Below are 26,245 nucleotides of genomic sequence, written 5' to 3'. Positions count from 1 at the left end.
TGCCAATGGGAAGGAGCACTTTCAGTTGCAAGAGGAGCTACGAAAAGTGGCCGAGGCAGAGGCCGCGCTGAAGGAGGAGCATCGCCGGAGGGAGGCCAGCCTGCAGGATGAGATGCGCCGGAAGGAGGCCATGATGAAGGACGAGATTCGCCAGAAGGAGGCCATGATGCAGGCGAAGCTCTTCAGAGCTCAGGAGGAGCTGAGGATGGTTCCGAGAGAGATGGAAGACTCCAGAGAGGTGGCCGGAAGGGAAAATAGAGGCGAGGCAGAGCGAGCTTTGCCCCAGAGGACCATGGGCCAACCACCGCTCTAAGGCCGTGCCTCTTCTGACCTGCAGAATGGAGAAGCAAAAAGCCTTCACTCCAAGGAAAGCCCTTCCTATCAGAGGAGACAACCTTGATTATGGTTCTCCAATGGAAGATGGCGGATGCGCAGAATCGCACTTTCCCTCTGCGCTTTCCCATCAGGAGAGACGTCAAGTGAGCCCTTGCAGCCGTGGGCTAGAAGACGTCCCCTGTGGAAGGAGAAAGTATCTCAAGAAAGCAAGGCTCCCTGAAAGCGACGTTTCAGCGGCACAGGCAGCGCAGGGCCACTTCAGAAATAACACCACATGTCTGGATGAACAAACTCTGTCAGTGGAAAACAGATATTTGTCCCCTACAAGTCTGATGTGCCCTACCGCTGAGCAATTTCCATATGAGAATAGCCAGAGTGGAAACCCTCAGCTGGTGCCCTGTGAACTGTGTCACGGGAAGTTTGCTGTAGAGAGGCTGGAGAAACACAGCAAGATCTGCAAGAAGCTTCAGAATTCAAAGAGGAAGGTTTTTGACTCTTTCAAGCACAGGGCCAAGGGAACAGAACTGGAGACATACATCCATAAGAAGAAGGTTAAACCGCCAATCGTGGTAAGGGCTATCCTTAAACTCTTTCCAAGCTTCCCTTTTTTTCTCCTAGAGTCAGACTCAGCTTATAAATCAATGTAAACAATAAATAAGTGTTTTATGAAGTACTCTTCTGAAAAACTGCCGCAAAGGCACATTTGCCAGACAGAATAAATGTGTCTTAGTGACTTCTGAATTCTGTTGTAAAAATCTACATATCAAGCAAATAGCACTCACAGGAAACAAAACCATAACTACGTAAATTGTACTCTCTACCCAATGACCTGAAAGGTAGCCCCAGAAAGCTACGTTATTACTGTATTGATATTTTCTTGCCTTGTGAATGGTTTGCGACCAGACTGTGTACGCAGTGCTAGTCTGGACTTTTTCTGGAAGCTGTTTTATTGGTTTCATTTCCTGTTCCCAGCTGAGAAAGAACAACTGGAGGCAGAAGCACGAGGATTTCATTCGGAGCATCAAACAGGCCAGGGAGGTGCAGCAGGTGATCACGCAAGGAGGGAAAGTTGTGAACCTGCCCCAGCCCCCCGCGAATCCAAACCCCGACTACGTGCCCTGCCCTCACTGCGGCCGGCGCTTTGCCCCCAGGCCGGCACAGAGGCACTTCCCCAAGTGTCAGCACATCAGGAGCCGCCCTCCTCCTCCTCCTCGCAGATGAAAACTGATGTGAAGAAGAGCAAAAGAATCATGATCTTGGCTCACGACTCACGTCCTGCTTTTTCTTTTTAGAAACACATTTAGCACAGTTCATCCGTATGATGATGAAAAAAAAATGTTACCTTATTTTAATTAAATGATTTTTTTTTGGTGGACTGGTGTTTGCGTAGCTGTGGTTATTTCAGTTTTTCTCTTATCATTCATACACCTTGACCTCCTAAAAATAATTTTTCAACCTGGAACGTACAATTAGCAGGCAATAGAACAGGTCACATTGGTCTTGGAACCATCAAAAAGCAGTATTCACACATTCTCGGCATCAATTTTCCTTAAAAACAACTGAAAAAGCAAGGTAAAGAGTGATTGATTTTTTTAATGAAAGTTATTTGATTTAATTTATTTAATTTTCATAATATTTGAAATATGTTGGGATTAATGTGACTCAATATTATCTGCAGCTCTTACACTCCAGGCACCTGATAAAGTGGAACGCAGTGTCTTTGCCTTACATGGCGCTCAGCTCTTCCTCAATCCCAGCAGAAGCACCAGCAGAAGCAGCAGCCTCCGGGTCCTGCCTCATGCACAGCTTAAAATGCAACACCAAGTAATACAACAAACAACAGGGAAAACCATTCACGATCAGACACATCCGTTGATTGCTGGCTCTCAGTAAAGGGACATTGCATCATTACATCACAAAATAGACTACATTTCAAGGTTAAAGAATTACCATGTTCTGCGATTCAGAACGAGGCAGCAAAACTTCCTATAATCTGTTGTGGCCCTATGACATTGTAAAGGAGCAGGCTTGTGAATACATCTCGTTTAATCCAATGGAAATATAACTCTCAACTTTTTTACGTTTTTGCCAATAAATAATACTACATTGTTAACTCTGCATAAAGAACCTTGGAATGGAACGTTTTTTGCAGTGAAATGTTTGCTGCATAACCTATACCCTTTCTCTCCTACATCACATTGCATTAGTCATTACAGTGATTAGTGAGCAGGAAGGGCTGCATCACATCGCAATTTGTGTGGAACTTGAATGCGAATTTGTTACAACATGGCGTAACTTACAGTCCTTTCACAAAATTCATGATTTTGTGCTCAATTTTGAGTTTGTAAAGTTTTTCTATAATGTCAATGATTTTATTTTGTGACTGAAATTAAATAATTTTGTGTCTGCAAAATTGGGACTGTAGTTCCACCTTAACCTACTAGTACTGTATGTCTTTGGACTGTGGGAAGAAACTGGAGCACCTGGAAGAAATCCACACAAATGAAGGGAGAACATACAATTCCATCCAGACTGCACCCCAGGAATTGAACCCAGGACCCCAGCTCTGTGAACCACAGTGCCAGCTCATTGCTATAGTCACTATAATTAATGTCAAAACTCATTTGCAAATGAGCAGCCTGGGATCCAAAAGGATCAAGACAAGGATCCAAACAAAGCACTATCCCAAAGCTTGGCTTTGTACCGTATATAATACAGGGCTTGATGCAGAAGGCAGATAATCAAAGTCCATGCAATAATTGCTAAGGGAAAGTGACTTTGTGTTCTTGGAGGGAAGTCACTCAACATGGAGCTGTGTTAGTGAAATGATTGTTCTGTTGTACGGCTGATGTCCAAACACTGAAAACATGATTGTGTATGCTATCGCACTCCTGAGCTCCATTGGGTATGGTTAAAATAACTTTTTATAGTTCATCACATTCAAAGTGTGTGTACTTGATGAAAGTGTAACACGCATTTGGAGGAGTTATTCAGGATTTTCTTTCATTCAACTATTTCAAGACCCATTATTTTCAGATGTTGTAGTATACGTGAATAATGAAAGGCCTTCATATTACACAATGTAGGAATGACTTCGCAGGTGTGAAGAATAAAAGATTAATTCAGCTCACTTTGGGGAGTTTCACAATGGCCCTCCTTATAGAAATGTGGGTTTGATTAAAGGAGTGAAGAAAAAGCACTGAATAATATTTGCTTCTGTAAACGTAATCATCTCAAAATATGGTTGAAGAAATTGAAGAAGGTTAAACATAATCCAAAACGTATAAGGTCAATTTAAGTACAACCAGAATTCTAGTGTTTATGCAATGCATCTGTGGGTTGATATGAAATATGGCCGTACTTAAACTAAACGAGGTTATCGAGAGCATATTCCGAATACGGCTTTGGCCAGTTGTACTGTGAACTGCGAGGACCGTATCTTATCCTGAACTGGCTGTGCGAATACCGTCCTCTGCTGGCAGAAGGAATAGATTACAACGGCACTGTATTGGCGATTAGTCCTATTGCTAGAATATTGAAACAACAAGGAGTCCGCGGAGTCAAGCAATGCTGAATAAACAAGTACCTGAAATTCAATAGGATTTTGTGTATTGATTACAAATAGGTGTGGAATTCTCATGTACAGTGGTATTCATGGATTCCTTACACAAGCAGCAGTTGTTATGATGCTTTCGTAATCTGAATATAAATCTGTTCTTATAAATCTACTTAAAACTGTAATTATTGAATAGATTAATGTCTTTGAAATGCTTCATTAACTGGGCAGTTTCCATGTTTGGAAATGTTTTTATTTTGATTGCTGATTGCTAGATACTGTATGTTTAATAGGCATGCTGTTAATATTTTCTACAAGAGCCAAATAAGACAGTTATGCTGTAGTAAGTTCTATATAAGTTATATAACATAAGTTATATTTTGTTCTGAGGTCAATTTGAATCTCATACTAAATAACTGGTGTCCTTTTATCTGAGAAACACTACCTGATTGATCACCTGATGCCTAGAAATTAGCATGCACAGTAGCCCAGCGTTTAGCATTGCTAGCTCACAGTGCTGAGGCCCTGGGTACACTTCTGGACCTGGGGTGCTATCTGTATGGAGCTTGTATGTTCTCCCCATGTTTGCATGAGTTTGCTTTGGGTGCTCCGGCTTCCTCCCACAGTTCAAAGAACTACTGGTAGGTTAATTGGCTTCTGGGATAATTGGTGAGTGTCTGTGTCTTCCCTGCATTGGACTACCATCCAGTCCCAGGTATCTCCTGCTTATTACTTTCTGAGGCTCTGGCTCCCCCGTGCCCCGCGACCCCCTGACCCCCTGACCCTGAATTGGATGAAGCGGTTAGAAAATGGGTGGTTTCTGTTATGCTCTGGTCATGCTCTGCCATAGCAACAACTTGTAAAAAATGCAGATGCTAGGATTTAACTCAAAGAAGGAGCTCAGAGCACTGTGTTGGCATCACTGTACAGGTGTCCGGTTTGTTTTAGAACATGTGCTAAAATCTTATTTACTAACTTCTAGACTTTTTACCCCCCATATCAGTCTGCAGGTGCACAGTGGTCTGTGGACACCCTCCTTGCTCTGTCGTAAAAGAGGAAATAAAAAGCAACTGGTTTTGACTTTAATGCACTGAGACTGTGGAACTCACAGAACTCTCTTGTCAGAAAGGCAGCTTCTAACAGCTTTTAAGTGAAGACTAAGAACACTTTTCTATTTTATTAAAATAGATGATATATGTTTTGTTTAAATATATGTTATAAATGTTAAAACGACAGCTCGTATAAGCTTGTATTTTTACCTTTCGATCATTTTTATAATTTCTTTGAGTTGCTTTTACCATGATAAACAGTACAAAATATGAGGTGTTGAACTTGTCTAAAGTTTTAAAGCGCTTTATGACGTAAAGTGTGATGACAGTCCTTGGCGGTCTATGTAACAATTCTTCTTGAAGTAGGTCATCGGGCCAACAGTATACAAACATTACAGCTCAAGTGCTTTTGTATCTGAACGCTTTTAGGTAAGTTATTTAGCAGCTGCGGTATTAATAATGATTTTAATGGCAAATTCAATTGCAGGTAAAATAAAAATGGCGGATAACTTTCTTTCTAGCTTCGTGAAGCGGTCGCGCTATATTATACATATATACCATAATAAGAAACATAATATGTACAGTAGAATTTTTCACTTTAAGCTGGCATTATCCAGAACCGGGTCAGGGAACGGACCCGGACCGTGCAGTGTGGTCCGTCGGCCTTCTAAAGATGTTTAGGAGATCGAGGCGCCCTTGGATTTGATTAGAAACTTGCATAATTTCTTAACTTGACCCCATTATCTTAAAAAAAACGGCCAGGCCAAGACCAAAGCATGAAGGCTGCGAGGATCGGGGGACTCTCATTTTTGGTCACAGCGTACAGTAGTAGATCAGTAACCTCTGTTTATCGTGATAACCTTTAATTATTTTCCAGTACTTTTTTAAATGATAAAACACATTGTCTCGCCAGTTTTGCTAAAGATACGGTTTTAGTGTTTACGCATAAATTTGTAAGCCGTAGGTTTAAATCTCGTGGTCTTATTTTCTGCATTTTCATCGTAAGGGAAGGCGCTCGTTTGCGATTTACGCGCTGAATATTGTAAGCAGAGGAGCCTTAAGGCACAGCCTCGCCTTAACACCATCGTTTGCATTGTCATTGTCATCCAGAAAAGCAGTCGTAAGAAAATGAATCTGTGGCGGCTCCGAACATTAAAAAAACTATATCTAGACTGCAAATACATCCCAATCTTACTATCAACACGTTTTAAGACCCCTCTCCTTTCCACCGGTATACAAGCTAAGAGAGAAATATTGGAAATCCCATCTGAAGTAGCCCTCGTCTCACCTTCGGAGCTGTGAGCGATGGGGATCATAATTAAAAGGGGTCCAGTTACTTTGAAAATGTGTATGTGATACTTAAATTTAAATAAAATAAAAAGATAAATTATATAACACAGACTGCTATCTATGTCCATGTGTTTAAGACGTATGAATCGGTTTTAAAACAGGCACACCCCTTCTCACAAATCCGACTGGAGTCTCAGTCCGTCGTCGCGATGAATTAGGAGCTCAGATGTAGGCTAAGTGATTGCAATTTACTTATTTAAAAGAACCACTTCAAATCAAAAGGGAGACATTTTGTAATGGTAGTTATCGTATTATAGTATACGATAACTGTATACGTAGTATACGTAATTGTAGATATACAGTACATAAAGGGTATGAATAGGTGTGAGCTTTTACTGTATATTTAATATTTTATCTGACCCACTTGTAGAAACCGCCTACTCAGATTTATTTAAGTGGTCTGCCACCATAAAGACAGAAAAATATAATGACACCCTGTTACATTAACTGTAAAATAAACGCCGTAACTGCGGCCATATGAAAATTTGGATAAAGATTATACAAACATCCTAAGGAGCTCTATGACATATGAGCGTCGTAATAATGGTTGGTGACCTGACGTAACAGTGCTCCCTGAATTACGTGATCTGTATATACCCAAATACAGATATATCACATAGGGAGATGCAGTCAAACATTGCATTGCTATCGTCGTGGTGAACTATTTCTCCGCTGTTTAAAACTTGTTTGGTAAGTGTCATCAAATATGCTTGTCAATTTGTAGCGAAATCGATATACTGTATCATAATCCTTCAGCTATCTATAATGTAGTGAAACGGCTAATTAATATTGATAAATTCCCTTATTCACAGTGACTTTTGCTCAAACCCCTGTTGCATAATGGGTTAATTTTATATAAAAAAACATTTATATCATAGATATAATACAAGCTTTGAAATGAAATAGCACATTTCCAGGTTTCAGTTAAACATTTTTAAAAAAGCTCATGACTTTAAGCATTCTGAACATTGAGAATGTTATTTGGGAAACAAATGTTTATTATAATGTTTATGTTTAGGATCTGTCTCCTACTGAGTCAGCATGCAGCATTCAACACCATTAGGTTTAATATTAAAAAGTTGTGTATTTCCTGAATTGTTTTTTTTTATTCTTTTCTATTAGACCATACTAGACTGTGCAGGATATCATTTATTTGCCATTTTTGCCTTTTCCAGATACCTGGGAAACAAAGCTCATATCTCATTTGCCAATGGAGCCCAGTCCTAAGCCTGGTGCTCTGTCCCCCTCCCCGAAGGACACAGACTCGAATCGACCCGCGCCCTTAAGGCAACAGGATAATAATAATAATAATAATAATAATAAACTTTATTTTATATAGCGCCTTTAAAGGTGGCTTCTCAAAGCGCTTTACAGGATGACAATAACAATAAATAAGAAGACTACAACAATAAATAAGAAAATTTCACAAGACAGGACACAATTATAATTACAACAATACAACAATAACAATAGAGGAGACCGTGGAAGATGGTATTAAGAAGAGCAGAGGGGTGAAGAATGGAAGCAGTTAAGTAAAGGCTTTTCCAAAAAGGAGGGTTTTGAGTCTGGATTTGAAGGAGTTTAGAGAAGGTGACTCTCTAATATCCTTGGGCAAGGAGTTCCAGAGCTTGGGGGCATAGCAGGAGAAGGCCCTGTCGCCCATACAATGTAGACGGGCTTGGGGGACAGTAAGGAGGGCAGAATTTGAAGAGCGGAGGTTGCGAGGTGGGGAGTAGGGCGATAAAAGTTCAGACAGGTATTGAGGTGCCAAGCCATGTAAAGCCTTGTAGGTGAGCATGAGGATTTTAAAGTCTACGCGGAATTTGACCGGAAGCCAGTGCAAGGACTCCAGGATAGGAGTAATGTGAACACTTGCACTAGATCTGGTCAGGATTCTGGCTGCTGAATTTTGGACATACTGCAGCTTGTTCAGAGTAGATTTAGATACCCCAGGGAGCAGAGCATTGCAGTAGTCAATTCGAGAGAATACAAATATGTTGATCAGCTTTTCAGCCACAGTTAATGATAGCATAGGGCGTAGTCTTGCGATATTTCTAAGGTGAAAAAAAGATGTTTTGACAGTATGCTGTACATGTGGGTCGAATGTTAAGCCAGAATCGAATATAACCCCAAGGTTTTTCAATTTTGATTGGAGCTCAAGTACAGAGCCATCTACAGACAGGGTTACAGGACTGGCTTTACGAAGTTGATGGGGGGTACCAATAAGCATGACTTCAGTCTTGTCACAGTTAAGATGAAGGAAGTTTTGAGTCATCAGAGATCTGATCTCCACGTACTGCCCGCCTCCCAAGATACAGCTTCTGAAGGACACCTTCCAAGAGAAACTGATGCAGGAAAAGGAGAAAAAAATGATCGCCATGTACAATCGGCGGCAGGAGGCAGCTCTACAGAAGATGAGAAAATGTTTCCAATATGTCAAATACGCTGCGGAGAAGAAGATGGGGAACAGCTATCGCTTCCAATCCCAACAGGGCCCCGAGAAGAACATTGTGGGGTATGATCGGTCTTACCCCCTGAAGCCTATGGGTAACAGGAAAGTCTCCGGCCCTGGTGAGGTTCGGGCTGTGGACCGCCCGGACGCACAGAGTGATTCCTTGTTTGCCCCCACCCCGCCTCAGGATGGTCATGAGAGGCCCTGCGAGAGGCCGGGCAGGAGGGGCTCAAGAGTACGCAAACCTAAGGACAGGACTGTCCTCCCCATGGTGGCGACCCCTCCAGGGCAATGCCCTTCTCATGCCAATGGGAAGGAGCACTTTCAGTTGCAAGAGGAGCTACGAAAAGTGGCCGAGGCAGAGGCCGCGCTGAAGGAGGAGCATCGCCGGAGGGAGGCCAGCCTGCAGGATGAGATGCGCCGGAAGGAGGCCATGATGAAGGACGAGATTCGCCAGAAGGAGGCCATGATGCAGGCGAAGCTCTTCAGAGCTCAGGAGGAGCTGAGGATGGTTCCGAGAGAGATGGAAGACTCCAGAGAGGTGGCCGGAAGGGAAAATAGAGGCGAGGCAGAGCGAGCTTTGCCCCAGAGGACCATGGGCCAACCACCGCTCTAAGGCCGTGCCTCTTCTGACCTGCAGAATGGAGAAGCAAAAAGCCTTCACTCCAAGGAAAGCCCTTCCTATCAGAGGAGACAACCTTGATTATGGTTCTCCAATGGAAGATGGCGGATGCGCAGAATCGCACTTTCCCTCTGCGCTTTCCCATCAGGAGAGACGTCAAGTGAGCCCTTGCAGCCGTGGGCTAGAAGACGTCCCCTGTGGAAGGAGAAAGTATCTCAAGAAAGCAAGGCTCCCTGAAAGCGACGTGTCAGCAGCACAGGCCGCGCAGGGCCACTTCAGAAATAAGACCACATGTCTGGATGAACAAACTCTGTCAGTGGAAAACAGATATTTGTCCCCTACAAGTCTGATGTGCCCTACCGCTGAGCAATTTCCATATGAGAATAGCCAGAGTGGAAACCCTCAGCTGGTGCCCTGTGAACTGTGTCACGGGAAGTTTGCTGTAGAGAGGCTGGAGAAACACAGCAAGATCTGCAAGAAGCTTCAGAATTCAAAGAGGAAGGTTTTTGACTCTTTCAAGCACAGGGCCAAGGGAACAGAACTGGAGACATACATCCATAAGAAGAAGGTTAAACCGCCAATCGTGGTAAGGGCTATCCTTAAACTCTTTCCAAGCTTCCCTTTTTTTCTCCTAGAGTCAGACTCAGCTTATAAATCAATGTAAACAATAAATAAGTGTTTTATGAAGTACTCTTCTGAAAAACTGCCGCAAAGGCACATTTGCCAGACAGAATAAATGTGTCTTAGTGACTTCTGAATTCTGTTGTAAAAATCTACATATCAAGCAAATAGCACTCACAGGAAACAAAACCATAACTACGTAAATTGTACTCTCTACCCAATGACCTGAAAGGTAGCCCCAGAAAGCTACGTTATTACTGTATTGATATTTTCTTGCCTTGTGAATGGTTTGCGACCAGACTGTGTACGCAGTGCTAGTCTGGACTTTTTCTGGAAGCTGTTTTATTGGTTTCATTTCCTGTTCCCAGCTGAGAAAGAACAACTGGAGGCAGAAGCACGAGGATTTCATTCGGAGCATCAAACAGGCCAGGGAGGTGCAGCAGGTGATCACGCAAGGAGGGAAAGTTGTGAACCTGCCCCAGCCCCCCGCGAATCCAAACCCCGACTACGTGCCCTGCCCTCACTGCGGCCGGCGCTTTGCCCCCAGGCCGGCACAGAGGCACTTCCCCAAGTGTCAGCACATCAGGAGCCGCCCTCCTCCTCCTCCTCGCAGATGAAAACTGATGTGAAGAAGAGCAAAAGAGTCATGATCTTGGCTCACGACTCACGTCCTGCTTTTTCTTTTTAGAAACACATTTAGCACAGTTCATCCGTATGATGATGAAAAAAAAATGTTACCTTATTTTAATTAAATGATTTTTTTTTGGTGGACTGGTGTTTGCGTAGCTGTGGTTATTTCAGTTTTTCTCTTATCATTCATACACCTTGACCTCCTAAAAATAATTTTTCAACCTGGAACGTACAATTAGCAGGCAATAGAACAGGTCACATTGGTCTTGGAACCATCAAAAAGCAGTATTCACACATTCTCGGCATCAATTTTCCTTAAAAACAACTGAAAAAGCAAGGTAAAGAGTGATTGATTTTTTTAATGAAAGTTATTTGATTTAATTTATTTAATTTTCATAATATTTGAAATATGTTGGGATTAATGTGACTCAATATTATCTGCAGCTCTTACACTCCAGGCACCTGATAAAGTGGAACGCAGTGTCTTTGCCTTACATGGCGCTCAGCTCTTCCTCAATCCCAGCAGAAGCACCAGCAGAAGCAGCAGCCTCCGGGTCCTGCCTCATGCACAGCTTAAAATGCAACACCAAGTAATACAACAAACAACAGGGAAAACCATTCACGATCAGACACATCCGTTGATTGCTGGCTCTCAGTAAAGGGACATTGCATCATTACATCACAAAATAGACTACATTTCAAGGTTAAAGAATTACCATGTTCTGCGATTCAGAACGAGGCAGCAAAACTTCCTATAATCTGTTGTGGCCCTATGACATTGTAAAGGAGCAGGCTTGTGAATACATCTCGTTTAATCCAATGGAAATATAACTCTCAACTTTTTTACGTTTTTGCCAATAAATAATACTACATTGTTAACTCTGCATAAAGAACCTTGGAATGGAACGTTTTTTGCAGTGAAATGTTTGCTGCATAACCTATACCCTTTCTCTCCTACATCACATTGCATTAGTCATTACAGTGATTAGTGAGCAGGAAGGGCTGCATCACATCGCAATTTGTGTGGAACTTGAATGCGAATTTGTTACAACATGGCGTAACTTACAGTCCTTTCACAAAATTCATGATTTTGTGCTCAATTTTGAGTTTGTAAAGTTTTTCTATAATGTCAATGATTTTATTTTGTGACTGAAATTAAATAATTTTGTGTCTGCAAAATTGGGACTGTAGTTCCACCTTAACCTACTAGTACTGTATGTCTTTGGACTGTGGGAAGAAACTGGAGCACCTGGAAGAAATCCACACAAATGAAGGGAGAACATACAATTCCATCCAGACTGCACCCCAGGAATTGAACCCAGGACCCCAGCTCTGTGAACCACAGTGCCAGCTCATTGCTATAGTCACTATAGTTAATGTCAAAACTCATTTGCAAATGAGCAGCCTGGGATCCAAAAGGATCAAGACAAGGATCCAAACAAAGCACTATCCCAAAGCTTGGCTTTGTACCGTATATAATACAGGGCTTGATGCAGAAGGCAGATAATCAAAGTCCATGCAATAATTGCTAAGGGAAAGTGACTTTGTGTTCTTGGAGGGAAGTCACTCAACATGGAGCTGTGTTAGTGAAATGATTGTTCTGTTGTACGGCTGATGTCCAAACACTGAAAACATGATTGTGTATGCAATCGCACTCCTGAGCTCCATTGGGTATGGTTTGATGCTCCGAATGAAATCCTCGTGCTTCTGCCTCCAGTTGTTCTTTCTCAGCTGGGAACAGGAAATGAAACCAATAAAACAGCTTCCAGAAAAAGTCCAGACTAGCACTGCGTACACAGTCTGGTCGCAAACCATTCACAAGGCAAGAAAATATCAATACAGTAATAACGTAGCTTTCTGGGGCTACCTTTCAGGTCATTGGGTAGAGAGTACAATTTACGTAGTTATGGTTTTGTTTCCTGTGAGTGCTATTTGCTTGATATGTAGATTTTTACAACAGAATTCAGAAGTCACTAAGACACATTTATTCTGTCTGGCAAATGTGCCTTTGCGGCAGTTTTTCAGAAGAGTACTTCATAAAACACTTATTTATTGTTTACATTGATTTATAAGCTGAGTCTGACTCTAGGAGAAAAAAAGGGAAGCTTGGAAAGAGTTTAAGGATAGCCCTTACCACGATTGGCGGTTTAACCTTCTTCTTATGGATGTATGTCTCCAGTTCTGTTCCCTTGGCCCTGTGCTTGAAAGAGTCAAAAACCTTCCTCTTTGAATTCTGAAGCTTCTTGCAGATCTTGCTGTGTTTCTCCAGCCTCTCTACAGCAAACTTCCCGTGACACAGTTCACAGGGCACCAGCTGAGGGTTTCCACTCTGGCTATTCTCATATGGAAATTGCTCAGCGGTAGGGCACATCAGACTTGTAGGGGACAAATATCTGTTTTCCACTGACAGAGTTTGTTCATCCAGACATGTGGTCTTATTTCTGAAGTGGCCCTGCGCGGCCTGTGCCGCTGACACGTCGCTTTCAGGGAGCCTTGCTTTCTTGAGATACTTTCTCCTTCCACAGGGGACGTCTTCTAGCCCACGGCTGCAAGGGCTCACTTGACGTCTCTCCTGATGGGAAAGCGCAGAGGGAAAGTGCGATTCTGCGCATCCGCCATCTTCCATTGGAGAACCATAATCAAGGTTGTCTCCTCTGATAGGAAGGGCTTTCCTTGGAGTGAAGGCTTTTTGCTTCTCCATTCTGCAGGTCAGAAGAGGCACGGCCTTAGAGCGGTGGTTGGCCCATGGTCCTCTGGGGCAAAGCTCGCTCTGCCTCGCCTCTATTTTCCCTTCCGGCCACCTCTCTGGAGTCTTCCATCTCTCTCGGAACCATCCTCAGCTCCTCCTGAGCTCTGAAGAGCTTCGCCTGCATCATGGCCTCCTTCTGGCGAATCTCGTCCTTCATCATGGCCTCCTTCCGGCGCATCTCATCCTGCAGGCTGGCCTCCCTCCGGCGATGCTCCTCCTTCAGCGCGGCCTCTGCCTCGGCCACTTTTCGTAGCTCCTCTTGCAACTGAAAGTGCTCCTTCCCATTGGCATGAGAAGGGCATTGCCCTGGAGGGGTCGCCACCATGGGGAGGACAGTCCTGTCCTTAGGTTTGCGTACTCTTGAGCCCCTCCTGCCCGGCCTCTCGCAGGGCCTCTCATGACCATCCTGAGGCGGGGTGGGGGCAAACAAGGAATCACTCTGTGCGTCCGGGCGGTCCACAGCCCGAACCTCACCAGGGCCGGAGACTTTCCTGTTACCCATAGGCTTCAGGGGGTAAGACCGATCATACCCCACAATGTTCTTCTCGGGGCCCTGTTGGGATTGGAAGCGATAGCTGTTCCCCATCTTCTTCTCCGCAGCGTATTTGACATATTGGAAACATTTTCTCATCTTCTGTAGAGCTGCCTCCTGCCGCCGATTGTACATGGCGATCATTTTTTTCTCCTTTTCCTGCATCAGTTTCTCTTGGAAGGTGTCCTTCAGAAGCTGTATCTTGGGAGGCGGGCAGTACGTGGAGATCAGATCTCTGATGACTCAAAACTTCCTTCATCTTAACTGTGACAAGACTGAAGTCATGCTTATTGGTACCCCCCATCAACTTCGTAAAGCCAGTCCTGTAACCCTGTCTGTAGATGGCTCTGTACTTGAGCTCCAATCAAAATTGAAAAACCTTGGGGTTATATTCGATTCTGGCTTAACATTCGACCCACATGTACAGCATACTGTCAAAACATCTTTTTTTCACCTTAGAAATATCGCAAGACTACGCCCTATGCTATCATTAACTGTGGCTGAAAAGCTGATCAACATATTTGTATTCTCTCGAATTGACTACTGCAATGCTCTGCTCCCTGGGGTATCTAAATCTACTCTGAACAAGCTGCAGTATGTCCAAAATTCAGCAGCCAGAATCCTGACCAGATCTAGTGCAAGTGTTCACATTACTCCTATCCTGGAGTCCTTGCACTGGCTTCCGGTCAAATTCCGCGTAGACTTTAAAATCCTCATGCTCACCTACAAGGCTTTACATGGCTTGGCACCTCAATACCTGTCTGAACTTTTATCGCCCTACTCCCCACCTCGCAACCTCCGCTCTTCAAATTCTGCCCTCCTTACTGTCCCCCAAGCCCGTCTACATTGTATGGGCGACAGGGCCTTCTCCTGCTATGCCCCCAAGCTCTGGAACTCCTTGCCCAAGGATATTAGAGAGTCACCTTCTCTAAACTCCTTCAAATCCAGACTCAAAACCCTCCTTTTTGGAAAAGCCTTTACTTAACTGCTTCCATTCTTCACCCCTCTGCTCTTCTTAATACCATCTTCCACGGTCTCCTCTATTGTTATTGTTGTATTGTTGTAATTATAATTGTGTCCTGTCTTGTGAAATTTTCTTATTTATTGTTGTAGTCTTCTTATTTATTGTTATTGTCATCCTGTAAAGCGCTTTGAGAAGCCACCTTTAAAGGCGCTATATAAAATAAAGTTTATTATTATTATTATTATTATTATTATCCTGTTGCCTTAAGGGCGCGGGTCGATTCGAGTCTGTGTCCTTCGGGGAGGGGGACAGAGCACCAGGCTTAGGACTGGGCTCCATTGGCAAATGAGATATGAGCTTTGTTTCCCAGGTATCTGGAAAAGGCAAAAATGGCAAATAAATGATATCCTGCACAGTCTAGTATGGTCTAATAGAAAAGAATAAAAAAAAACAATTCAGGAAATACACAACTTTTTAATATTAAACCTAATGGTGTTGAATGCTGCATGCTGACTCAGTAGGAGACAGATCCTAAACATAAACATTATAATAAACATTTGTTTCCCAAATAACATTCTCAATGTTCAGAATGCTTAAAGTCATGAGCTTTTTTAAAAATGTTTAACTGAAACCTGGAAATGTGCTATTTCATTTCAAAGCTTGTATTATATCTATGATATAAATGTTTTTTTATATAAAATTAACCCATTATGCAACAGGGGTTTGAGCAAAAGTCACTGTGAATAAGGGAATTTATCAATATTAATTAGCCGTTTCACTACATTATAGATAGCTGAAGGATTATGATACAGTATATCGATTTCGCTACAAATTGACAAGCATATTTGATGACACTTACCAAACAAGTTTTAAACAGCGGAGAAATAGTTCACCACGACGATAGCAATGCAATGTTTGACTGCATCTCCCTATGTGATATATCTGTATTTGGGTATATACAGATCACGTAATTCAGGGAGCACTGTTACGTCAGGTCACCAACCATTATTACGACGCTCATATGTCATAGAGCTCCGTAGGATGTTTGTATAATCTTTATCCAAATTTTCATATGGCCGCAGTTACGGCGTTTATTTTACAGTTAATGTTACAGGGTGTCATTATATTTTTCTGTCTTTATGGTGGCAGACCACTTAAATAAATCTGAGTAGGCGGTTTCTACAAGTGGGTCAGATAAAATATTAAATATACAGTAAAAGCTCACACCTATTCATACCCTTTATGTACTGTATATCTACAATTACGTATACTACGTATACAGTTATCGTATACTATAATACGATAACTACCATTACAAAATGTCTCCCTTTTGATTTGAAGTGGTTCTTTTAAATAAGTAAATTGCAATCACTTAGCCTACATCTGAGCTCCTAATTCATCGCGACGACGGACTGAGACTCCAGTCGGATTTGTGAGAAGTAAAGGGGTGTGCCTGTTTTAAAACCGATTCATACGTCTTAAACACATGGACATAGATAGCAGTCTGTGTTATATAATTTATCTTTTTATTTTATTTAAATTTAAGTATCACATACACATTTTCAAAGTAACTGGACCCCTTTTAATTATGATCCCCATCGCTCACAGCTCCGAAGGTGAGACGAGGGCTACTTCAGATGGGATTTCCAATATTTCTCTCTTAGCTTGTATACCGGTGGAAAGGAGAGGGGTCTTAAAACGTGTTGATAGTAAGATTGGGATGTATTTGCAGTCTAGATATAGTTTTTTTAATGTTCGGAGCCGCCACAGATTCATTTTCTTACGACTGCTTTTCTGGATGACAATGACAATGCAAACGATGGTGTTAAGGCGAGGCTGTGCCTTAAGGCTCCTCTGCTTACAATATTCAGCGCGTAAATCGCAAACGAGCGCCTTCCCTTACGATGAAAATGCAGAAAATAAGACCACGAGATTTAAACCTACGGCTTACAAATTTATGCGTAAACACTAAAACCGTATCTTTAGCAAAACTGGCGAGACAATGTGTTTTATCATTTAAAAAAGTACTGGAAAATAATTAAAGGTTATCACGATAAACAGAGGTTACTGATCTACTACTGTACGCTGTGACCAAAAATGAGAGTCCCCCGATCCTCGCAGCCTTCATGCTTTGGTCTTGGCCTGGCCGTTTTTTTTAAGATAATGGGGTCAAGTTAAGAAATTATGCAAGTTTCTAATCAAATCCAAGGGCGCCTCGATCTCCTAAACATCTTTAGAAGGCCGGCGGACCACACTGCACGGTCCGGGTCCGGGCCCTGACCCGGTTCTGGATAATGCCAGCTTAAAGTGAAAAATTCTACTGTACATATTATGTTTCTTATTATGGTATATATGTATAATATAGCGCGACCGCTTCACGAAGCTAGAAAGAAAGTTATCCGCCATTTTTATTTTACCTGCAATTGAATTTGCCATTAAAATCATTATTAATACCGCAGCTGCTAAATAACTTACCTAAAAGCGTTCAGATACAAAAGCACTTGAGCTGTAATGTTTGTATACTGTTGGCCCGATGACCTACTTCAAGAAGAATTGTTACATAGACCGCCAAGGACTGTCATCACACTTTACGTCATAAAGCGCTTTAAAACTTTAGACAAGTTCAACACCTCATATTTTGTACTGTTTATCATGGTAAAAGCAACTCAAAGCAATTATAAAAATGATCGAAAGGTAAAAATACAAGCTTATACGAGCTGTCGTTTTAACATTTATAACATATATTTAAACAAAACATATATAATCTATTTTAATAAAATAGAAAAGTGTTCTTAGTCTTCACTTAAAAGCTGTTAGAAGCTGCCTTTCTGACAAGAGAGTTCTGTGAGTTCCACAGTCTCAGTGCATTAAAGTCAAAACCAGTTGCTTTTTATTTCCTGTTTTACGACAGAGCAAGGAGGGTGTCCACAGACCACTGTGCACCTGCAGACTGATATGGGGGGTAAAAAGTCTAGAAGTTAGTAAATAAGATTTTAGCACATGTTCTAAAACAAACCGGACACCTGTACAGTGATGCCAACACAGTGCTCTGAGCTCCTTCTTTGAGTTAAATCCTAGCATCTGCATTTTTTACAAGTTGTTGCTATGGCAGAGCATGACCAGAGCATAACAGAAACCACCCATTTTCTAACCGCTTCATCCAATTCAGGGTCAGGGGGTCAGGGGGTCGCGGTGCACGGGGGAGCCAGAGCCTCAGAAAGTAATAAGCAGGAGATACCTGGGACTGGATGGTAGTCCAATGCAGGGAAGACACAGACACTCACCAATTATCCCAGAAGCCAATTAACCTACCAGTAGTTCTTTGAAGTGTGGGAGGAAGCCGGAGCACCCAAAGCAAACTCATGCAAACATGGGGAGAACATACAAGCTCCATACAGATAGCACCCCAGGTCCAGAAGTGTACCCAGGGCCTCAGCACTGTGAGCTAGCAATGCTAAACGCTGGGCTACTGTGCATGCTAATTTCTAGGCATCAGGTGATCAATCAGGTAGTGTTTCTCAGATAAAAGGACACCAGTTATTTAGTATGAGATTCAAATTGACCTCAGAACAAAATATAACTTATGTTATATAACTTATATAGAACTTACTACAGCATAACTGTCTTATTTGGCTCTTGTAGAAAATATTAACAGCATGCCTATTAAACATACAGTATCTAGCAATCAGCAATCAAAATAAAAACATTTCCAAACATGGAAACTGCCCAGTTAATGAAGCATTTCAAAGACATTAATCTATTCAATAATTACAGTTTTAAGTAGATAACAGATTTATATTCAGATTACGAAAGCATCATAACAACTGCTGCTTGTGTAAGGAATCCATGAATACCACTGTACATGAGAATTCCACACCTATTTGTAATCAATACACAAAATCCTATTGAATTTCAGGTACTTGTTTATTCAGCATTGCTTGACTCCGCGGACTCCTTGTTGTTTCAATATTCTAGCAATAGGACTAATCGCCAATACAGTGCCGTTGTAATCTATTCCTTCTGCCAGCAGAAGGAATAGATGTGGTATTCGCACAGCCAGTTCAGGATAAGATACGGTCCTCGCAGTTCACAGTACAACTGGCCAAAGCCGTATTCGGAATATGCTCTCGATAACCTCGTTTAGTTTAAGTACGGGCATATTTCATATCAACCCACAGATGCATTGCATAAACACTAGAATTCTGGTTGTACTTAAATTGACCTTATACGTTTTGGATTATGTTTAACCTTCTTCAATTTCTTCAACCATATTTTGAGATGATTACGTTTACATAAGCAAATATTATTCAGTGCTTTTTCTTCACTCCTTTAATCAAACCCACATTTCTATAAGGAGGGCCATTGTGAAACTCCCCAAAGTGAGCTGAATTAATCTTTCATTCTTCACACCTGCGAAGTCATTCCTTCATTGTGTAATATGAAGGCCTTTCATTATTCACGTATACTACAACATCTGAAAATAATGGGTCTTGAAATAGTTGAATGAAAGAAAATCCTGAATAACTCCTCCAAATGCGTGTTACACTTTCATCAAGTACACACACTTTGAATGTGATGAACTATAAAAAGTTATTTTAACCATACCCAATGGAGCTCAGGAGTGCGATTGCATACACAATCATGTTTTCAGTGTTTGGACATCAGCCGTACATCAGAACAATCATTTCACTAACACAGCTCCGTGTTGAGTGACTTCCCTCCAAGAACACAAAGTCACTTTCCCTTAGCAATTATTGCATGGACTTTGATTATCTGCCTTCTGCATCAAGCCCTGTATTATATACGGTACAAAGCCAAGCTTTGGGATAGTGCTTTGTTTGGATCCTTGTCTTGATCCTTTTGGATCCCAGGCTGCTCATTTGCAAATGAGTTTTGACATTAATTATAGTGACTATAGCAATGAGCTGGCACTGTGGTTCACAGAGCTGGGGTCCTGGGTTCAATTCCTGGGGTGCAGTCTGGATGGAATTGTATGTTCTCCCTTCATTTGTGTGGATTTCTTCCAGGTGCTCCAGTTTCTTCCCACAGTCCAAAGACATACAGTACTAGTAGGTTAAGGTGGAACTACAGTCCCAATTTTGCAGACACAAAATTATTTAATTTCAGTCACAAAATAAAATCATTGACATTATAGAAAAACTTTACAAACTCAAAATTGAGCACAAAACCATGACTTTTGTGAAAGGACTGTAAGTTACGCCATGTTGTAACAAATTCGCATTCAAGTTCCACACAAATTGCGATGTGATGCAGCCCTTCCTGCTCACTAATCACTGTAATGACTAATGCAATGTGATGTAGGAGAGAAAGGGTATAGGTTATGCAGCAAACATTTCACTGCAAAAAACGTTCCATTCCGAGGTTCTTTATGCAGAGTTAACAATGTAGTATTATTTATTGGCAAAAACGTAAAAAAGTTGAGAGCAATATTTCCATTGGATTAAACGAGATGTATTCACAAGCCTGCTCCTTTACAATGTCACAGGGCCACAACAGATTATAGGAAGTTTTGCTGCCTCGTTCTGAATCGCAGAACATGGTAATTCTTTAACCTTGAAATGTAGTCTATTTTGTGATGTAATGATGCAATGTCCCTTTACTGAGAGCCAGCAATCAACGGATGTGTCTGATCGTGAATGGTTTTCCCTGTTGTTTGTTGTATTACTTGGTGTTGCATTTTAAGCTGTGCATGAGGCAGGACCCGGAGGCTGCTGCTTCTGCTGGTGCTTCTGCTGGGATTGAGGAAGAGCTGAGCGCCATGTAAGGCAAAGACACTGCGTTCCACTTTATCAGGTGCCTGGAGTGTAAGAGCTGCAGATAATATTGAGTCACATTAATCCCAACATATTTCAAATATTATGAAAATTAAATAAATTAAATCAAATAACTTTCATTAAAAAAATCAATCACTCTTTACCTTGCTTTTTCAGTTGTTTTTAAGGAAAATTGATGCCGAGAATGTGTGAATACTGCTTTTTGATGGTTCCAAGACCAATGTGACCTGTTCTATTGCCTGCTAATTGTACGTTCCAGGTTGAAAAATTATTTTTAGGAGGTCAAGGTGTATGAATGATAAGAGAAAAACTGAAATAACCACAGCTACGCAAACACCAGTCCACCAAAAAAAAATCATTTAATTAAAATAAGGTAACATTTTTTTTTCATCATCATACGGATGAACTGTGCTAAATGTGTTTCTAAAAAGATAAAGCAGGACGTGAGTCGTGAGCCAAGATCATGACTCTTTTGCTCTTCTTCACATCAGTTTTCATCTGCGAGGAGGAGGAGGAGGGCGGCTCCTGATGTGCTGACACTTGGGGAAGTGCCTCTGTGCCGGCCTGGGGGCAAAGCGCCGGCCGCAGTGAGGGCAGGGCACGTAGTCGGGGTTTGGATTCGCGGGGGGCTGGGGCAGGTTCACAACTTTCCCTCCTTGCGTGATCACCTGCTGCACCTCCCTGGCCTGTTTGATGCTCCGAATGAAATCCTCGTGCTTCTGCCTCCAGTTGTTCTTTCTCAGCTGGGAACAGGAAATGAAACCAATAAAACAGCTTCCAGAAAAAGTCCAGACTAGCACTGCGTACACAGTCTGGTCGCAAACCATTCACAAGGCAAGAAAATATCAATACAGTAATAACTTAGCTTTCTGGGGCTACCTTTCAGGTCATTGGGTAGAGAGTACAATTTACGTAGTTATGGTTTTGTTTCCTGTGAGTGCTATTTGCTTGATATGTAGATTTTTACAACAGAATTCGGAAGTCACTAAGACACATTTATTCTGTCTGGCAAATGTGCCTTTGCGGAAGTTTTTCAGAAGAGTACTTCATAAAACACTTATTTATTGTTTACATTGATTTATAAGCTGAGTCTGACTCTAGGAGAAAAAAAGGAAAGCTTGGAAAGAGTTTAAGGATAGCCCTTATCACGATTGGCGGTTTATCCTTCTTCTTATGGATGTATGTCTCCAGTTCTGTTCCCTTGGCCCTGTGCTTGAAAGAGTCAAAAACCTTCCTCTTTGAATTCTGAAGCTTCTTGCAGATCTTGCTGTGTTTCTCCAGCCTCTCTACAGCAAACTTCCCGTGACACAGTTCACAGGGCACCAGCTGAGGGTTTCCACTCTGGCTATTCTCATATGGAAATTGCTCAGCGGTAGGGCACATTAGACTTGTAGGGGACAAATATCTGTTTTCCACTGACAGAGTTTGTTCATCCAGACATGTGGTGTTATTTCTGAAGTGGCCCTGCGCGGCCTGTGCCGCTGACACGTCGCTTTCAGGGAGCCTTGCTTTCTTGAGATACTTTCTCCTTCCACAGGGGACGTCTTCTAGCCCACGGCTGCAAGGGCTCACTTGACGTCTCTCCTGATGGGAAAGCGCAGAGGGAAAGTGCGATTCTGCGCATCCGCCATCTTCCATTGGAGAACCATAATCAAGGTTGTCTCCTCTGATAGGAAGGGCTTTCCTTGGAGTGAAGGCTTTTTGCTTCTCCATTCTGCAGGTCAGAAGAGGCACGGCCTTAGAGCGGTGGTTGGCCCATGGTCCTCTGGGGCAAAGCTCGCTCTGCCTCGCCTCTATTTTCCCTTCCGGCCACCTCTCTGGAGTCTTCCATCTCTCTCGGAACCATCCTCAGCTCCTCCTGAGCTCTGAAGAGCTTCGCCTGCATCATGGCCTCCTTCTGGCGAATCTCGTCCTTCATCATGGCCTCCTTCCGGCGCATCTCATCCTGCAGGCTGGCCTCCCTCCGGCGATGCTCCTCCTTCAGCGCGGCCTCTGCCTCGGCCACTTTTCGTAGCTCCTCTTGCAACTGAAAGTGCTCCTTCCCATTGGCATGAGAAGGGCATTGCCCTGGAGGGGTCGCCACCATGGGGAGGACAGTCCTGTCCTTAGGTTTGCGTACTCTTGAGCCCCTCCTGCCCGGCCTCTCGCAGGGCCTCTCATGACCATCCTGAGGCGGGGTGGGGGCAAACAAGGAATCACTCTGTGCTTCCGGGCGGTCCACAGCCCGAACCTCACCAGGGCCGGAGACTTTCCTGTTACCCATAGGCTTCAGGGGGTAAGACCGATCATACCCCACAATGTTCTTCTCGGGGCCCTGTTGGGCTTGGAAGCGATAGCTGTTCCCCATCTTCTTCTCCGCAGCGTATTTGACATATTGGAAACATTTTCTCATCTTCTGTAGAGCTGCCTCCTGCCGCCGATTGTACATGGCGATCATTTTTTTCTCCTTTTCCTGCATCAGTTTCTCTTGGAAGGTGTCCTTCAGAAGCTGTATCTTGGGAGGCGGGCAGTACGTGGAGATCAGATCCTGTTGCCTTAAGGGCGCGGGTCGATTCGAGTCTGTGTCCTTCGGGGAGGGGGACAGAGCACCAGGCTTAGGACTGGGCTCCATTGGCAAATGAGATATGAGCTTTGTTTCCCAGGTATCTGGAAAAGGCAAAAATGGCAAATAAATGATATCCTGCACAGTCTAGTATGGTCTAATAGAAAAGAATAAAAAAAAACAATTCAGGAAATACACAACTTTTTAATATTAAACCTAATGGTGTTGAATGCTGCATGCTGACTCAGTAGGAGACAGATCCTAAACATAAACATTATAATAAACATTTGTTTCCCAAATAACATTCTCAATGTTCAGAATGCTTAAAGTCATGAGCTTTTTTAAAAATGTTTAACTGAAACCTGGAAATGTGCTATTTCATTTCAAAGCTTGTATTATATCTATGATATAAATGTTGTTTTATATAAAATTAACCCATTATGCAACAGGGGTTTGAGCAAAAGTCACTGTGAATAAGGGAATTTATCAATATTAATTAGCCGTTTCACTACATTATAGATAGCTGAAGGATTATGATACAGTATATCGATTTCGCTACAAATTGACAAGCATATTTGATGACACTTACCAAACAAGTTTTAAACAGCGGAGAAATAGTTCACCACGACGATAGCAATGCAATGTTTGACTGCATCTCCCTATGTGATATATCTGTATTTGGGTATATACAGATCACGTAATTCAGGGAGCACTGTTACGTCAGGTCACCAACCATTATTACGACGCTCATATGTCATAGAGCTCCTTAGGATGTTTGTATAATCTTTATCCAAATTTTCATATGGCCGCAGTTACGGCGTTTATTTTACAGTTAATGTAACAGGGTGTCATTATATTTTTCTGTCTTTATGGTGGCAGACCACTTAAATAAATCTGAGTAGGCGGTTTCTACAAGTGGGTCAGATAAAATATTAAATATACAGTAAAAGCTCACACCTATTCATACCCTTTATGTACTGTATATCTACAATTACGTATACTACGTATACAGTTATCGTATACTATAATACGATAACTACCATTACAAAATGTCTCCCTTTTGATTTGAAGTGGTTCTTTTAAATAAGTAAATTGCAATCACTTAGCCTACATCTGAGCTCCTAATTCATCGCGACGACGGACTGAGACTCCAGTCGGATTTGTGAGAAGGGGTGTGCCTGTTTTAAAACCGATTCATACGTCTTAAACACATGGACATAGATAGCAGTCTGTGTTATATAATTTATCTTTTTATTTTATTTAAATTTAAGTATCACATACACATTTTCAAAGTAACTGGACCCCTTTTAATTATGATCCCCATCGCTCACAGCTCCGAAGGTGAGACGAGGGCTACTTCAGATGGGATTTCCAATATTTCTCTCTTAGCTTGTATACCGGTGGAAAGGAGAGGGGTCTTAAAACGTGTTGATAGTAAGATTGGGATGTATTTGCAGTCTAGATATAGTTTTTTTAATGTTCGGAGCCGCCACAGATTCATTTTCTTACGACTGCTTTTCTGGATGACAATGACAATGCAAACGATGGTGTTAAGGCGAGGCTGTGCCTTAAGGCTCCTCTGCTTACAATATTCAGCGCGTAAATCGCAAACGAGCGCCTTCCCTTACTATGAAAATGCAGAAAATAAGACCACGAGATTTAAACCTACGGCTTACAAATTTATGCGTAAACACTAAAACCGTATCTTTAGCAAAACTGGCGAGACAATGTGTTTTATCATTTAAAAAAGTACTGGAAAATAATTAAAGGTTATCACGATAAACAGAGGTTACTGATCTACTACTGTACGCTGTGACCAAAAATGAGAGTCCCCCGATCCTCGCAGCCTTCATGCTTTGGTCTTGGCCTGGCCGTTTTTTTTAAGATAATGGGGTCAAGTTAAGAAATTATGCAAGTTTCTAATCAAATCCAAGGGCGCCCCGATCTCCTAAACATCTTTAGAAGGCCGACGGACCACACTGCACGGTCCGGGTCCGGGCCCTGACCCGGTTCTGGATAATGCCAGCTTAAAGTGAAAAATTCTACTGTACATATTATGTTTCTTATTATGGTATATATGTATAATATAGCGCGACCGCTTCACGAAGCTAGAAAGAAAGTTATCCGCCATTTTTATTTTACCTGCAATTGAATTTGCCATTAAAATCATTATTAATACCGCAGCTGCTAAATAACTTACCTAAAAGCGTTCAGATACAAAAGCACTTGAGCTGTAATGTTTGTATACTGTTGGCCCGATGACCTACTTCAAGAAGAATTGTTACATAGACCGCCAAGGACTGTCATCACACTTTACGTCATAAAGCGCTTTAAAACTTTAGACAAGTTCAACACCTCATATTTTGTACTGTTTATCATGGTAAAAGCAACTCAAAGCAATTATAAAAATGATCGAAAGGTAAAAATACAAGCTTATACGAGCTGTCGTTTTAACATTTATAACATATATTTAAACAAAACATATATAATCTATTTTAATAAAATAGAAAAGTGTTCTTAGTCTTCACTTAAAAGCTGTTAGAAGCTGCCTTTCTGACAAGAGAGTTCTGTGAGTTCCACAGTCTCAGTGCATTAAAGTCAAAACCAGTTGCTTTTTATTTCCTCTTTTACGACAGAGCAAGGAGGGTGTCCACAGACCACTGTGCACCTGCAGACTGATATGGGGGGTAAAAAGTCTAGAAGTTAGTAAATAAGATTTTAACATATGTTCTAAAACACACCGGACACCTGTACAGTGATGCCAACACAGTGATCTGAGCTCCTTCTTTGAGTTAAATCCTAGCATCTGCATTTTTTACAAGTTGTTGCTATGGCAGAGCATGACCAGAGCATAACAGAAACCACCCATTTTCTAACCGCTTCATCCAATTCAGGGTCAGGGGGTCAGGGGGTCGCGGGGCACGGGGGAGCCAGAGCCTCAGAAAGTAATAAGCAGGAGATACCTGGGACTGGATGGTAGTCCAATGCAGGGAAGACACAGACACTCACCAATTATCCCAGAAGCCAATTAACCTACCAGTAGTTCT

At 42.1% G+C, this 26,245-nt stretch overlaps 1 protein-coding gene across 1 annotated transcript; it reads left to right on the top strand.

Moving 5' to 3' along the window:
• The first annotated feature begins 592 nt into the window (after nt 1-592).
• Nucleotides 593-1,671, top strand: LOC138229131 (zinc finger C2HC domain-containing protein 1C-like). The gene is made up of 2 exons (XM_069186403.1): nt 593-905; nt 1,309-1,671. Exons 1-2 carry the CDS (start codon nt 669-671, stop codon nt 1,555-1,557), a joined length of 486 nt encoding a protein of 161 aa, XP_069042504.1. The 5' UTR covers nt 593-668; the 3' UTR covers nt 1,558-1,671.
• The last annotated feature ends 24,574 nt before the right edge of the window (nt 1,672-26,245 follow it).

This window comes from Lepisosteus oculatus, unplaced genomic scaffold (assembly GCF_040954835.1).
Source record: "Lepisosteus oculatus isolate fLepOcu1 unplaced genomic scaffold, fLepOcu1.hap2 HAP2_SCAFFOLD_41, whole genome shotgun sequence".
In the NCBI taxonomy this organism is placed as follows: Eukaryota; Metazoa; Chordata; class Actinopteri; order Semionotiformes; family Lepisosteidae; genus Lepisosteus; species Lepisosteus oculatus.
This window is presented reverse-complemented; position numbering and strand designations above follow the sequence as displayed.